Raw genomic sequence first — 16,641 nt, 5'->3', positions numbered from 1 at the left:
TCTGGTGCATTTTTTATTTCTTCAATGACTAGAAATTTTGCTGTGTGAAATCTGCAGGGCACTTAATCCTCCGGTACCAGCCAAACTCGATCCCTCATCTCTGTCACCAATTCAGTTCACAAGTACATCATGAAAAAGACACACAGATATAACAAAAAACATCCTTTTTCCAATAAAAAAAAACAACCTTGAAACAATGATCATTGTCAAATAACAATAAATAAGGAGCGCTCTTCCCTGTACAGAGATATATTCTAATCTAAAATATTTTGTAATAAAAAATAGAACTTCAGTGCAATTCCTTTGACACGTTTCTGCTGCTCCTTCAATATCTCTATGATGCGACTCTCTGTTACCCTGGCATTAAAGCAATGGAACAGAAACAATCAAAACACCAAATATTAACCCTCTTGAACGGCACAAAAAAGCAGATATAAAATTTCACAGCCTTCTCTTTGTCTATCTGTACTGTACATCTCAAAACACAAACCTGGACAGAAAAGGCACAAGTAACTACAATTTGAGTAATACTGGACAAAATTTGGACAAACAAAAATGGAATTATTTTTGATTAAAGATTTTGGTCATTTACAAATTTAATCATACTCCTTTTACATATATTTAAACAGACATTAAGATTACCAGTATCAATAGAGATACGGGAGGGATATATTTATATATATAATTTATATAGATAGACATTATTTTTACAAAGAAAAAAGTGCATTTTTATAACAAACCTGAATATTGCCAACGAACAAACATTTAAGTTAACAATAGTATTGAAAACTGTATAAAAACAAAGCAATAAAAAAACAAGACTAGTGTAGCAACCAATAAAGCAAAATGGGATGCATGATGCATCAAGGTGTACACACTGTTACGTGCTCTGGTCTGTCCCGGCTGAGTCTCCTTTAGCTCCTCCCTCCACCTGATCACCACCAGACAGTGGCTCCTCCCCCTCTGGCTGCTGTCCAATGGCAGGCGAGGCTACGGGGGCTGCTAGACTGAGGGGTGCTCTTGAACGACTGTCTCTGACGCAGCGTTCGGTGGTCTCAGTAGCAGACTTGCGGGTGTGGGAGGAGCTATGTGAGCTGCCATATTGCTTTGAGTCTGTGGTCTCCAACTCCGGTTTGGAACATGTTAGTGCTGTGCTGAAAACGCACTGCCCTGACTGGCTGGTTCCTGCTGCCTGGTACTCTGACCAGTGGTTTCCAGGAGTCCTAAGCCCTTGAGTTCTAGGGGTCCCGCCCCAGTATGATTCAAACCTGGCCAGTGATGGCCCCTCCATGGGGGGAGACGTTGGGGACGAAGGGGTAGTAGGGTGGGACCTTGGTCTGGCCTGTACCATTTGGATCCCTCCAATGGGGATCATCAGACAAGGAACCTTGGCTTGTTGGGAGTGCATGGGAAGATGGCTGAATATGTTGTCTGCTGTTTGGTGGCCAGAATAACTCTCACAGGTGGAAAGACGAAAAGCAGGAGGAAACAAGCTGGTTTCTGGCAATATTGGCCCTTCCGCTGCTGTACCACCTTTCTCCTGTAGGGGGAGCACAGACATCATCATTACATTTCATGGACTTGGTCTATCAGTACACAGGGTACTGTACACTGAGATCTTCCGAGGAGGGAAATGCAGAGGAAATATATTGTGGTTTAAATTTCTAGGCCATAGATCTCTGCAGACTGAGAAAAAAAGACTCACCAGTTTGACATGACCACCCTTTGTACCTGGGCTCTCCCATGGCAAGTATCCATGGATCCTGTGCTGTAGCCCAAGTGGCGAGGGAGGGGTCTGAGCTTGCGATGACCGGTAGCAGCTGGGCGAAATAGGACGAAGAGGAGAAAGGGGTCTGATGGGAGATGGTCCCCTCTCAGGGGAGGGTGAGACATGTCGGCTGGGCGAGGGCAGCTCTGTTCTAGGGGAGAGGTTGTGGATGGGTGAGGACAGCTCCAGACGAGGGGAGAGGCTGCGGCTAGGGGAACAGCTCTCACTGCTGGGGGAGAAGGCCCTTGGTGATGCCTTCCAGCCCCGCCGGGAGAACAGCGCTCTCCTGCTGCCTGGAGAGGCGGCTCGTCTGCTGGGCCAAACTCCCCTTGGGGAGGGCTCCTGACTGGGGCTGGGACCGGGGCCCAGGGGCTCGGGTTCAGGAGTGCCCTGCTGAGAGTGCCTACTGCAGCTGGAATGCCCTGCTGTTGATGGGTGGGTGTCTGACGAACAGGAGGATGGTGGGTCATCATGGGATGCGGACTCCTCTTCCTCATCATCATCGTCATCGTTGTCATCATCGTCCTCAGACTCCTCCACGTCAGAAAACTGATGCTCCTCCTGTTCCTCGGAGCCACACACACGTTCCTCACTTCCTGCTGTTTGTGTGGACACAGAAAAACCATACACATCCTTTAAATTATACCCCATTACATCCATGTTGTACATTTTAAAACTCCTATACCGAATGCACAAAGTCGTGACAAAAATCCTCACCCTAAGAGACATCAAAACACATTAACAGAACAATTTTCAGGAACAAGCACAAAGGGTTAGGACAGCATACTGTATCTTTCTGACAAACCTCACCCACCACCCATCAAACTCATGTTATAAATAGAATGAGGATGAAAAGACCGGAATTTAATTGAATAGCACCATGCCTCTATTCACAAACTATCTCAACAGCCTTGTGAATGGAAAGACGGTTTAAATGGCGCGTCCTTGGCTGCGATGAGTGTAGTCTGTCAGCAAGAAAGAGACGGTGAGGGGAGGGGTAGTAGAGGACATTTAGGGAGGAGATCGTGAGGTGGCTGGCTTTGAGGCTCCTTTGTGACTTTGATGGGGGGCAGACGAAAGTGTTGGAATGCGTATTGTCATACGCCAGCAATGCGTCTTTAAGAAGGAAGGTATGCTTGCCGCAACTACATCAGGAAAACGTCAAATGCGGTGTATTCTTCATTCATTTATTTTACACTTTTTCATATTTCTTATGCAAGGCCAAAGGGAGGAGAATAGAACATGGTGTTGCATAAGCTGTCAGTGCTGAGCAGCTACAATTCTTCACAGGCAGAAGTTCATCCAGCTGTGTACCAATATTTCTCTAAAGTGGATAGGAAATATGTGAGATGCCTCTCCATCCTCTCTTTAGTACCTGTTTCCTCGCTGTCTGGGTCGTCCAGTGATGACTCAGATACTCCCATTGCCTGGCATTTTTTCCCATGAGCCTTTGACTTCATGTGTTTAGTAAGGTTCCCTAGGAAGGAACAAGAAAAGCACATTAAAAATTGTCCTCGATTCACACAGGGAAAAGGAAAATGAGGATATTTCAGAGGTGAAATGTGGCATAAAGTACATGGTTATAACATAATGCAAAGGAGCATGTAAATTGTTCCCTTACCTTTGGTTTTGAAGGCAAAGTTGCAGTGTTTGCAAATGTACGGACGGACATCGGTGTGCGTTCGGATGTGTTTTTTCAGCATGCTGGGCTTCTTACAGCGGATGCCACACTCTCCACATATGTACTTGCCCCTGCCGCGACCTCTCACATAAACATACTCTTCATTGGACTTATACCTAAGCAATAGAGGAGAAAGAAACAGAAAGATAATTAATTTTCATACAGACCACTGATTTCTGTGTGGTAAAATTTAGGAATTGAACGCACAAATTCCTTCTTCATTGCCCATCTGTAGTGACATTTATATTGATTTAAACTGAATTGCATTTAAAAGCTGCATAAATCACTTAAGGGCAACACAACAAGCTGAAAATGCTGTGTGCATGACCATGTTTTCACTTAAAGTGTAAAGTTGTTATAGTAGATGTGTCAGCAAACAGTTGCTTATGTAACAACATCAGGATTCATATGGAGTTGTGTTTTTGGCCACATGGGGAATTTAAGTCCAATATTTAGCTTTATTTTGCTCTCCACCAACTCCTTAGAAAGTATTTCTCTTTATAGCTAGTAAATGCTCCACTCTGTTCACCAGCTACTTTACTATTGTCTGTTGTTTGGTAACATACAATTAGTTTAAAGAGCATTGTCCCTACAAAAACCTGTGTACAGCTGTTGGAAATAAGGTTGATGACAGTGAAAAAAATAAATAAACGATATGCCAAAAGACACTAAAATGCTCTGTGGAGCTGAGGGAAGTTGGGCGAGGTCACTACAAGCGACCCCTTTCACATTACAGTCTTTTCAGCTGTTGTTTACATAAAAATACTGATTAGTGCAGTTTTAATAATGAAAATGGATGTGGATGTGGGTTTGTCTGTGGCACAAATTCATACCAACATCCCAAACACAAACACACACACACACACACACACACACACACACACACACACACACACACACACACACACACACACACACACACACACACACACACACACACACACACACACACACACAGAAACTGGAAAACAAGCCTTTCTTTATGGAGGCGGGTCGGGGAAGCCCCACCAAAACCCCAGCAACACTGAGTCCCTTGGCTGTTCCCTCCACTACACCCTGGGCACACAGAGAATACCAGCTATTCTGCTGCGATCGGGTGGCCCTGCCAACAACAGCAGCAGCTAAAGAGAGGGAAGGGAAGCCTGGCTATGGCCCACAACCTAAAATAGACACTATATATAAAAATCAAGCAACACATTTAGGTCTAGTCTATAAAAACATTGTTTATACACAATCTTGATGTTTACCAAAAGGCTATTTGTGGACACAGTGGACCACAGACATTTTATATCTGAATGAATTGTCCTCTATGAAAAACTCCATCTGCTCTTACTACTCATGAAGAGATGTACAATCCATTCTGAATTGTAAATATCCAATGTGTGGTGACTGTGTTTAATTACAGGATATGCACCACATCTACAAGAAGCCAGGCTGTGAATGCTCCCTGTTGTATAACAGAACCAGCAACAGCAAATCATAACAAATTGTTACACAACTGTAAAATAGTCTCAACAGTGGCATTATGTTGTAGTCATTCAGGAGCTGGCTACTGTTTACTGGCATGTATTTCTTGCCACTGCTAAAAATATCCACTCACATCTCAGGAAAAAACAAGGCAGAAGTTGCACTTCACACGTTGAGCATTAGATCAGCAGCACGTCTCTCTGTAAACTCAACCGACAATCTGCCCCTGCTTGTACTGTAGCTTTACAGCCACCACGGCAGATTGGTGGAGAGAGTACCGCTTTCAACCAGGGTGTGACTGATTGAATTTCAAGGCAGCAACAACCGCAAAAGAGTAAAATACTATCCCACAGGTAGGCTACTGAAACATACTTCGATCAATATTTGACCAGAAAGGAGTTTGACATACGTAATCCTTTTGACACATGCTGTAAACTCCGCTTACGGGAATGGAAATGTCCATTTCACTAGCGTTAAGTGTGCAATGTTGCAACCAATCACACCATGGAAATCAATCTGCATGTTTTAAAAGAATCCAGAAGGAGACAGTTCAGCTCCCTAAGAGGGATTAAAGCTGATGTTGCATGGACTTTTGCTGCCAACAAAAAGGAACAGCTATGCTTAATAGGTCGGACATGTGTTATTGAGGAGAAAGCTGCCTTGATCCAATATCTGTTTCTTTAGCTGACCCCTGCACCCCTCTTTCTTAAAGGGGTCTCTGAAATTGGATCTGGATGAAATCGTGCAAGTCAGTGGAACATAAACAAAGCTGCATGATTCATATTCATTCAAAAAAAGTGTTGCTTGTTCTACAGAATAAAATTAGTGGCAGACAGTCATGATTTCAATGTGTTGACAAAAGGGAGATAGGGATAATGAGTCCTAACAGAGTCAGGGTACAAAACATTCTGCTGTGTTCAAGAGTGAGTAGCTGTGCTTATTTGCATGCATGGAGAAAATACAGCAGGACATCAAGGAGTGCAGGTACAGAGAGGACACAGAAGAGGTTGGGAGGGAATGAAGAGAACATAATACATAGGTAAGTAAAACTGGAAGAGCTGCCAGAGTGGCACAGGCAACATGAACAGAAGGAGGATGGTGGTATGATGGAGACAGAAGATGGGAAGAAGGGAGAAAGCTGTAGGCTGTTTATGGATGAAAATGCACTTCCTGAATGTGTGTAATGTGTGGCTGCAAATGATAAAGACTGGTAATTAGTGCCTTATCTACTGTTAAGCAGACAACTCCTTCACACTCAATCTGTGTGCACATTAACACAAAACACAGACCTTAATGTGCAAGTGTTGACACACACACACACACACACACACACACACACACACACACACACACACACACACACACACACACACACACACACACACACACACACACACACACACACACACACACACACACACACACAAGCAAAAACATTCCTATCCCCTACTCCATGTTTTCACTACTCTCCCTTTTATTCATATCTATTTCTACCATATCTTCAATGTGAACAGATCTACACAGAATCCGCTGCTGGGGAAACTTTCAGCTCTAAACACAACAAACTGGGGAATGAGGAAAGGCTGCAGTGGAAAAAAAAGTCCCTCAGACACTAATGGAAAGCACAAATATGTGAATGAGGTTAAGTGCACAAATGTGGACAGGTTAGAAGACAAACACATGCACACAAACATGACAATCCTGACTATGATACTGGTTGCTTGCAAATTGTTTCATACTATTCCTCTGTGTCTTCTCAGTAACTTATGCAACCATAAAAACAGGTATTAATGAGTCTCACAAAGTGAAGTTGGAGACAACCTTTTCCCCTTTTCTCTCTCACACGCACACGCACACACACACACACACACACACACACACACACACACACACACACACACACACACACACACACAGCTATCTCGCCAAATTAACACTTCTAAAACACAGACACTCATGCCAGCAGTAAAAGGAAAAAGCTTGGCTGCAGGTACAAATGAAGTCCCTGCGGGTTCCACTGCCTCCCATCTGTTACTGTAATTCTATGTGCACTCTCGTCAGCTCTCCATAGATGCTGTTTTGCTGTCATCAGGCGTTGGTTTGTGACAGAAGAACAGATTACTTGTGTAATGAGGCACTACGATTATTCACAAATATTGAATTTTGAATTAAAACTTGCATTTTAACAGTCTCCCTCACTCACACTTGTAGTTCTTACCCGCCTTCAAAGATGCGAACACGAGAAGCGTCGCTCTGTTGGGAGGTGGAGGGTCCTTCCTCTTCTCCCATCTCTTTATTCTCCTCCTTTTCATGCTGCTGCTGATCCTTTACTTTGGTGAGGGTGCTGGGTGGGGTGGCATGTACCTACACTCAAGACACACATAAAAACATTAAAAACAACTTAAAATAAAATGTTAACTGTTTTTTTGTTAAAAGAGTACTCCACCAATTTGGACTCAAGATGAACAGTAAAAACCAAAAAAAAAACACTGATGCAGCAGAACCAGAGATATTGTCTTTTTTATTCCATGAATTCTTCTTCCTTGACAAGACCGGCGCCTACATTATCCACAATGCAAGTCAACCGCAGAAAGCCCTGTCAAAGATTTTGGTGGGTTAAGCCAGTAGTGGCTAATGTAACCCCAAGCTGTTAGCCTCAAATAGAGACAAGGAGCAGGCTACAGAGGTCTGGAAAGCTCTATTCTTTCAAACTCCCCATGTCTATATTTTTTTCATTTTCAAACTTGTAGTCTTCAGCCCCAGCCTCAACTATAGTGACATCACTTGATGCAATTTATGAGATTCTGAAGAAGGCTTCATACAACTTTTTCACATATGCAATAGTACTCGCAAAGATCTGTAAAATGACTTTGATCGTGGAGTACCCCTTTAAGCACATTAATGGGGTCATGTGTAAAACATACAGACTAGTTAAAAAAAGATAACAGTATTATTTCTATAGAAGTTTATGATCTACATACAGTAATTGTATATTGTAGTTATGTTTACCTCTGATACACGTGGAGTCCTGCTAGTGGCAGGGGCCAATTTGCTTTTGACCGGGGTCGGGGCCATGGCCATGGTGTATGTCTCTGAGCTGTGCTTCTGTTTGGAACACAGTAGAGACAACGCCACCTTAGTGCTGAGGCCTGGTAAGTTGGGGTTGTGAGCACTGACACTCCAGGTAGAATAAACTGAGGTGGAAGGGTCCCTCAGGGTTGTTGGGTTGGGTTTGATATAGTTCAGGTAGCACCAGTTGACTGAGGTGGAGGTGTGGAGGCTGGGGTATGAAGGGGTGCTTGGTCTTCCAACTCCTTCTTCCACAGTTGGCACCTCTTCCTTTTTTTTACTTGTCTTCTCAGTTGACTGCTCCTCCTCCTGTTTCCTTGGTACTTGTTCCTGCTCCCCCTTCACTTTCACAGATGTCACCTCAACCCTCTCTGGCTGTTTCTTCTCTCCTTCTTCCAGTTTTCTCCCAGTGGCTTTACTTTCTTTTTCCTGTCTTACCTGCTGTTCTACATCCTCCTCCTCCTTCTCTCCTGCCTTATGTTGCTCCCCCTCCCCTTCCTCTTTTACCCTTTTCTGGTGACGTTGGGCCTCTGTGCTGAGCTCCAGACTGGCTGCAGGAGAAAGCATACGTTTACTTCCTCCAGCCCCCAGTGGACCGTATCCCTCTTCAGATCCTGAGGCAAAGTCAGTGGGCAGAGACAGGGGAAGAAGGCTCTTGATGTCTGGGGAGGGGACCTTCAAGTAAGACCTTTGCAGCTTGTCCCGCTCCACCTGGCCCATGATGACCATTGCTGTGCAAGAAATCGGTTCCTGTGAGCGGGTGGAGGCCAGGATCTGGGACAGGGTGGTATACATGGCACTGGCATAGGTAGGTATATGGGTCTGGAGGCGCACTGGCACCACAAGCGACACTACTGGTGTAAGCTGTGCCAGGCATGTGGCTATGACTGGTCGTGGGTTGTGGCAGGAGATTGTTACAAGGGATTGATGGGCAAGGACAGAAGACATGGAAGAGATGGAGGGTCTGCTCTCTGAAGTGGGAGGGGAAGGAACATGTGCAGTAAGTCTTTGAGGAAAAGGCAAGTACAGAGCCTGACTAGCTCTAGTCCTGGAAGGGAACTGGAGAGGAACTAGAGCAGGAAGCTGATGGAATGGGACACCCAACCTTTCTGCCATGTGGATCTGTGCTGGGTGTATCTGTATAGGTGAAGGTCCTGTCTGTGAATGTAAGAAGGCTCTGTGGATGATTTGGGTGGACAGAACTTCAGGAAATGCTGTGGTGACGGGGAGTAGCTGGGATAGTGATCCTGGGGAAAACGTTCTCTGGCCTCTGGGCTGCAATGGGAGCATATCCTGAGAGGGAGGGAAGATTTGTGGCTGTAACCGCTGCAAGGCTTTTCCTGTGGCTTCCAGGCTGAACCGGGAGCTTGACTCAGTTGAGTAGAGAGAAGGATGGATGGTGTGGGAAGGGCCAGGTTTTGGACTCTCTGACCTGGACAACTGACTCATGCTGGTTCCTTCCTCCTGCTCAGGTTCCCCTAAGGTGGCATGCTTCACAAGAAGACACTTTCTCCTTTCTTTCCAGGAGGATACAGACTGCTGAGGGGACAGCGATCCATAGTCAAAGGACTTACTTCTGGTCTCTGAGATCTGCTCTGTTTGTTGGGGGCTGGCTGGGGCCTGCTCAGAGGCTGAGCGCCTCATCTCCTTGTGGCTTTGGTGGTGTTGGTGCGAAGCGTATGGCACCATCAACATCTGGGAGCTTTGGCTACTGGAGGCCCAGATGGCAGACTCTGATCTAGCTGTGTCCTCAAAAGAAGCAGAAAGGCTTGAAGTGTGGGAGATGTTGCTCTCTTGACTGGGGCTGCGAGGCAGAGACACAGACTCAAAGCTAGACTCCCCAGAGGACTGGGCTGCTTCTGCCAGGCGGAGTCTCTTCTTCTTTGGTGGCAGCTTCTCTGCAGGGAGCTGGGCCAAAGTCTGGCTACGCTGAGGCCACTGGAACTCCTCCACTCTCTCTGCCTCCTAGGACAAATGAAAAGTATAAGATGAAGGGACACTAACTGCTCACCTGCTCAGTTTGTTTCATAGGATGTTGAAGTTAAAGAAAATTTTGAATCAAAAAAGAAAACACCCTGAAGTCATTACGTTTTATATTTATTCAACATGAAACATGCAATGATTTAATATAAATAGGTAAACAAAAGCAAGACACTCTCCAATATACACACACACACATATATATATATATATACACAGCAAAATGCCACTTCAAATAATCATGTACCTTGGATGAGGATGCTGTCACTGGCGGTGACACAGATGGCATGTCAGCATCAGGCTCCACAGTAACAAGGATCTCTGGCACTTGGATGTTTGGCTGGCGAATGAGGCGAGATGTAGAAGGTGATGGTTTTGGCGCGTGTTGTTGTGTTTGCTGACTGTCACTGAGGTCTGGTTCTTGACTTTCCATAGATATACTCTCCTGCTTCTCAAAAGAGCTTGTGTGTTGGATGACAGACACGCCTTTCCTGTCTTGCTGCTGCTGTTGTTTTGGCTCAGTCTGTAAAGAAACACCTAGAAACAAACAAAATAAACTAATTAGCTACCAAAATATTATGTTGGTATACTGCTTTTGAATGACATTTAATTGATTTTTCATTTTATTTTCCTGTATGTAGTAAAGTGTAGTATAATTTCTGTATTTTTTCTTTCTGCTTTCTTTGCTTTACATCAGTGATGAGGATGCAAATATTTACTTGTGTATACCTTTACTTTAGCTATTCTGGTTTCTTAGACAAAAGAGGATAGAAAGGCATGAAATAAAATAAACCTCACACAGGATCATGTTATCATTTTATCTGCTACTGCAGGGATACATAAACAAACCTGAGAGGGCCTGGCTGTGCTCTGGTCGGTTTGGCACAGGAATGAGGCCTGCAGAGCTGCCTGACATGGCTACAGACCCAGGACTGGGAGGATCCTCCTCTAGACTTTCCTCTTTCCTCCTCTTCCTCACAGCCATGGCCAATGCTCGGAACTTATAGTGCATCATCATCTGGGGGCGATCCTCCCTGCATGTTTTACTCGCATCCCTGCTCTCTTGTTCTAGTGTTTGCTGCCCTGCACATATGCCTTTGTGGGCCTCGTAGCCTTCACTGTGTTGGAAGTGGGCCCTACATGCTTCACATTCAAACAGACTCGGACTCCTTTGCTGTTGTTGTTGCTGTGGCTGCCTGGCAAGTTCAGTGCCTCTGGCTGAGGAGGTGGGACTGGACTCCTCCAGTAGTAGCTCAGCTCCCAGTGGGACCTCTATGGCAGGCTGACGCCTCAGCATACGCTGGGCATGGCCAACCCTCATCTCCGCTACCATTGCTTGCTGCTCATCGAATGACTGGCAGAGACGGTAACCTCTGGGAGAGATGGTGCCAGAGGTGGTGGGCTCTCCTTGGCTGGTAGATGATGGCATTGAATGGCTTCTAAGCAGAGGCACTGCTGACTGCTCCTGGGTACCTGGTGGATCTGCCTCAGGATGGTGGACGTGCCTCAAACCACTGGGGCCAGGGGCTTCTCCTTTGGGATCAAATGTGTAGGGATCCTTAGGGGTGGTAAATTTGGGTGACTCCATGCTGCTCTTCCTGGACAGAGAGGAGCGTCTGGGCTTTACACTGTCAATCTCACTGGTGTCTACTACCGCTTCATTGATAGTGATGAGCTTGGTAATGTGTTCTATTACTTGGGTTTTTGGTACAGCAAAGGGAATGTTCTTGTCCTCCGTTCCTGAGGATGAGGAAAGTGAAGAATGAGGCTGCTGCTGATGGGGACTGCGCTGCTGCCCTCCCAGCCTTCCATATTTCCCTAGAATAATTTCTGCGTAGGTTTTGGCACTGGCACTGGGGGGGCTAACTTGGGACAGGTCAGTGCTGCCTGATCCAGAGAAGTAGCCAGACTCTGTGCTGCCCTTACTGCCAGGGCCTAAAGAAGAAGATGAAGTGGAGAGGGAGGAAGGAGGGTCATCTGGAGAAGCCATTGGGCCACGTTTCCTTTCACTAAGCCTCAGTGCCAACCTTTGCTTGACAGCCTGGGAATCCTCAGGCCTCTGGCTCTCCTCTGAGCTTCCCAGCAGCTCCTTACCACCTTTCCTTTGCTGGCCCAACATCTCCTTAGAGGAAGATTTTCTGTGTTGGCCTGTCTCTTCTTCAGACTCAGTACTTTCTCCCTCTGTGTGTTCCTCGGGTTCTTCTCCAATGCCACTACCCTCTGGTCCACTCAAACTGGGCTCATCACGACTGGACGCCAGGCCTGCTTTAATGCGATGGGCATGGGACTTGCGGTGTTTGTAGAGATTGCTCTTGGTCTTAAAAGAAAAGCCACAGGGGGCACAAGGGTAGGGTCTTTCTCCTGTATGGGAGCGAATGTGTTTCTGAAGAACGCTTGGCTTGGCACATGGACGGCCACAGTAAGTGCACACATACTTCCCTGGTTTGGGGGGTTTCTTCTCCCCTCTTCTGGGTGAGCTGACCCTTTCTAAGTTCTCTTGGCTGGACTGAGATGGGACCCCTTGTCCATGCTCACCCTGGGTGGAGGATGTAGAGGGGAGGGATGAGGTTGATGAGGAGGCTGGAGAGAAGAAGCTGCCCCCTGAGGGACCTGGGGTGTCTGAATGCTGCCATGCTACTGCTTGCTGCTGCTGTAACCGCAGCAGAAGGTCAGTGCGTTTGGGTTGGCGATTTTGCAGGCGGCCCAAGGCTCTGTGTACAGGACGAGGATTGGGAGGCTGCTGGGGCTGCTGTGGTGGACAAGATCCTAGTGAGGATTCAGCTGTTACATGCTGCTGCTCTTGCCTTCCAGAGCGCTCCCCATCAGCCGGATGGCTGGGCTCAGCCTCCATAGAGTGGGGAGGAGGCCTCAAAGACACACAAGGAAGGGCTCTCGGAGCCTCATGGGGTTAACCGCATGGCAGCAAAGAGGTCAGAGGCAGGGGAACATCGACAGACTGAGCTGTAAATCACAACGGAGGGCCTTTTTCAGTGTGGGCCAAAAGTTATTCAAGAGGACCAAATGAGGCATCATTAAAAGGTGCCCTGGAGATGCATGGATGCAGGTAAACATGGATCATCTCTCTGTTCCAAGCAGCTCTGCTTCTGTCCAGCCTCAGCCATTCTAACAGCCTTGCCAAGGTCCTCTCTGCATCTCCTTTGTTGGTTGTAAAGAGTGTTGGCGTTCAGCTTCCGAATGGGTCTAAAGAAACACAGAAGGAGACAAGGAAGGACTGAGATACAAAAGTGGAAACATATTCATACATTTATTGGATTCTCTAAAAAAGGTTTTGTCACAAAGAGCTACAGTACAGCAAAGTGCTGTAAAAAATATTTCTCAGTTCTCTTTCTTCCCTCTTCATTTTGCAATAAAAACAAAAATACAAAGTCTAAATAAAAGCAACAAAACAAAGAAAGGGAATCAAGAGGTCCTGCTACACTGAAATTCATCTAACACACACAGGACCTTGTGAAGATGACTTAGGCTTCTTGACATCCTAAGGGTCTCCAAAAAGCCTGCCATGCAGTCTAAAAAAGAGTTATGTCGGTAGAGTAGAAGGACAAAATCATTAGTGTCCTATTATCAAACTCCCTTTTAAAAATTGCCCCCACATATCATACTATGACAAATAGGGTTATATTTCCTGGTGTAGTGTTGAGTGGGGTCAGTGTTGTAATGAGAACATTAGCAAGGTAATTGCATCAGCAACATTATTGCTCTCATCTGTCCTGGCTTCAACTCTTAATAAGCAGATAGTGTGCAGTGATTCAAGAGGCAGAGGCACACCTACAGTAAATATATTAAGAAATGTCAGGTCAAGATGTTCTGTTATTATAACACTTTCAAAAGGCGTCGTGCACACAGGCATTTAGTATGTGCATGTCCACATATTGCACGCTTGTGAATCTCCTTTTAAATTTATATAAGATTAAAAACTACTCAAAACAGACATTTCTGATTAATGTCTGACCCATGACTGGCCTACTCTGCAGGAGTCAGAGCAGCTCAGGGCCAGCCAGGCAACATCCACAGCACAGGCACCAACAGAGGAGACCACAGTGTCAGGGCAAGGAGTCAAAACAAATGTTGGCAATGCAGCCTATGCTTATCTGATCTGGCACTAAAGCTAAAGGGGGTAAATGGAGGGGTGCTATTTTCTAGTGGATTAAGGGACTTGACAGCAACTGGGTTTCAGCCCACACCCCTCACACTCACTGGTGATTATACGGCCACCAGGGTGCAGTGTTTATGAGGGGCCAAGAGTGGTTGCTTGTTATGAAGCCCATTGTGCAAGGGTACTGTAAGAACTTTTATCAAGACATATCTATTGTAATATTTCCCACTCACACACTACTAGAGAGCTGTGTCTATGAGGAGCCAACTATAGCTGATCGTAGAGACTTGAGGACACAATGAAATCTCCTTTATCAAGATGTATCTTCTGTAATATTTCCCACTTACTACAAATCCTGCACTCCGTCTCAACTGGAGACACAGGATTCTTGTATCTCAGCCAATCAAAACAAATTCTGGGAATGGATGGGGCCAATCATAACATTTTCACTGAGCAGCCATGCCCAACTGCTGACAGTCCCAGCACAGGCCCATCCAGAGTATCAATCATCGTCCAAGAAACTGACACTGCTTGCACCCCCCCCCAAACTCTGTCAGACTCTGGTGATCAGAGCTCACTGAAGGAGGACACCGTGTGTGTGTTCACCTCACCGCTGTAGATTTCTGTGATGGTGTAGACAACGTGGACCACCTCTGACAGCCAAGAACAAACCAGGAGAGTAGATAACAAGGGAGGGGGTGGGGCAAATGTAAAAACTGGAAGGCCGAAAATGCATAGATGTTCTATAATATTAGAGATATGCATATGAAGTAGGAGTAAGAAAGAGTGCAAGATGAGGTGAGAAGAGGTGGGGAAGAGAGAAAAGACTGAATCAGTGATCCAGTGGCTGAATAAACAGGCCCAGCAGAAGACTGCAGCTCAAGGTGCCAGTGGTGGCAAGGCAGCACTGACAGTTTTTTTTAATGAGCCACACTTTTGCTCTCTCCATGCGTCTAAAAACACACTCTGCACAGTCAGCCTTCATTAGAGCCAGTTTACAGCGGAAAAAAAGAAAGAGAATCAGTCTTCCTCTTGGAAACAACTTGACAGATTCTCGGCTCAATCTCCGCGTTCCCCCACATCTGCTGAGGGCCGATCATCTGTTTAGTGTGTTTCTCCAAGCAGACCAACGCTTTGATTACAGCAGACTTTTACCATCAACACACAGCAATTAGGCAGCATAACAAACCAAATCAACACCATTAAAATTCACTTCTCTGTTTTCATCTGCCTGTCTTCCACCTTTTCAGCTGTACAGGTATACTTTTGTATGTGGTGGCAGATATATTTTTTTCTGTCTTGAGCTGTTGAGCCAGAGAGACACATTACTCTCTAGAGTTAAATAAGTTAAATCAGGAGGGAATAGAGCTTACAAATGAGTTATACATCAGATCCTGACAGAAGGGTGTTCCTCACACACTTGAACCTAAGTGGGTAAAGATGGGTAAAAAGTGAGTGGGTTTGGATGTGAAGAAGAAGGATGATGTTGTGCAAAGAAAATAAAACGACTGAGCAAGAGGAAAAGCACAAAGACCAAGACAAATTGTCTTCTTCAACCCCTCTGTAATAAATGTCTTTGTTCATGTAGTTGGTTATTGGAGTGTAAGTTTAATGATCTCTGGCATAACAGTCGATGCAGCCCTTAAACAGGGCGATTAGAAGGTTTTAAGGTTGGGGAGAGCATTGCTTACATTATTCATGGCAGTCTAGACTGCCAGCTCTGAGTGGGGAAACACAGTCAGGGCCTTGCCAGGAAGAAGAGAGACAGGAACGCCAGAGTCTAGCCTACATTAAACTGAAACGCACACACGCACGCCCTACAGCGCACATACAGTGTACAGTACTACTCTCCCCAGAGCAATACCCACTAACACACAGCAGCTCTAAATCTACTTGGACACATCTGACCAGCAAATCAGCTGCGGTGCCCTGAGGTGACCTACGCAGGTTCCAGCCAGCCGATCCTCCTACTGTTTGACGAGGGGTTTTCCTTTCTCATCATCCTCATTCCACAGAGATGACTTGCTATCAACGGTGCCTATGACATACACACTTAATACACAATGGGCTTCTACAATATACACACCGGTAGCAATCATTTTCTCATAGGTGAAAACTATATTATAATGATAAGACCTCTGGTAAAACACACAGGTTATGTAAATTTGTTCAACCTTATTGATGAGGGTAGGGCAAGGGCGTTCTTCACTGTGCTCTATTTTTAGGTTGAGGTGCGAGCAGGAAGTTATACAGTGTTATGTTCTGTTTATTGGGGGTGTCAGTTAAAACCCACAATGCTAATATTAGTAGCAGTTTGCAAAACAACAACCTGTGATCACATGAGCATTTTATCCCCCCCTCTCTCCCTGGTTTCCACCCCTAGTCCATCTTGACCCACTGTATGATAATTCACATAACAGTTTCACGGCGTATGTTGTGATTTGTTGTTTGAACTAGTTTCTGGTGTCTGTGCCTAAAATGTGATTAACGACTGGTCCACAGAGAGAAGAGAAGAGAATGAGTGAGGAATGTGTGCAGAGATGTGTGTGTGTGTGCACATGC

At 45.6% G+C, this 16,641-nt stretch overlaps 1 protein-coding gene across 3 annotated transcripts in view; it reads right to left on the bottom strand.

Moving 5' to 3' along the window:
- Nucleotides 1-16,641, bottom strand: part of LOC127367256 (transcription factor HIVEP3) — a 39,692-nt gene continuing 23,051 nt past the window's right edge. For all 3 annotated transcript variants that reach the window (XM_051406961.1, XM_051406960.1, XM_051406959.1), the window contains 8 exons: nt 10,815-13,166; nt 10,213-10,502; nt 7,926-9,950; nt 7,135-7,280; nt 3,390-3,565; nt 3,144-3,245; nt 1,706-2,367; nt 1-1,540 (listed from right to left, as the gene is read on the bottom strand). In XM_051406961.1, the coding sequence (XP_051262921.1) occupies nt 881-1,540; nt 1,706-2,367; nt 3,144-3,245; nt 3,390-3,565; nt 7,135-7,280; nt 7,926-9,950; nt 10,213-10,502; nt 10,815-12,816 (6,063 nt within the window). In that variant the 5' untranslated portion in view covers nt 12,817-13,166 and the 3' untranslated portion in view covers nt 1-880. The remainder of the gene's footprint in view (nt 1,541-1,705; nt 2,368-3,143; nt 3,246-3,389; nt 3,566-7,134; nt 7,281-7,925; nt 9,951-10,212; nt 10,503-10,814; nt 13,167-16,641) is intronic.

The sequence above is a fragment of the Dicentrarchus labrax genome, unplaced genomic scaffold, assembly GCF_905237075.1.
Source record: "Dicentrarchus labrax unplaced genomic scaffold, dlabrax2021, whole genome shotgun sequence".
NCBI classification, from domain to species: Eukaryota; Metazoa; Chordata; class Actinopteri; family Moronidae; genus Dicentrarchus; species Dicentrarchus labrax.
Note: the sequence above shows the minus strand (reverse complement) of the source record. Positions and strands in the feature narration are given on the sequence as shown.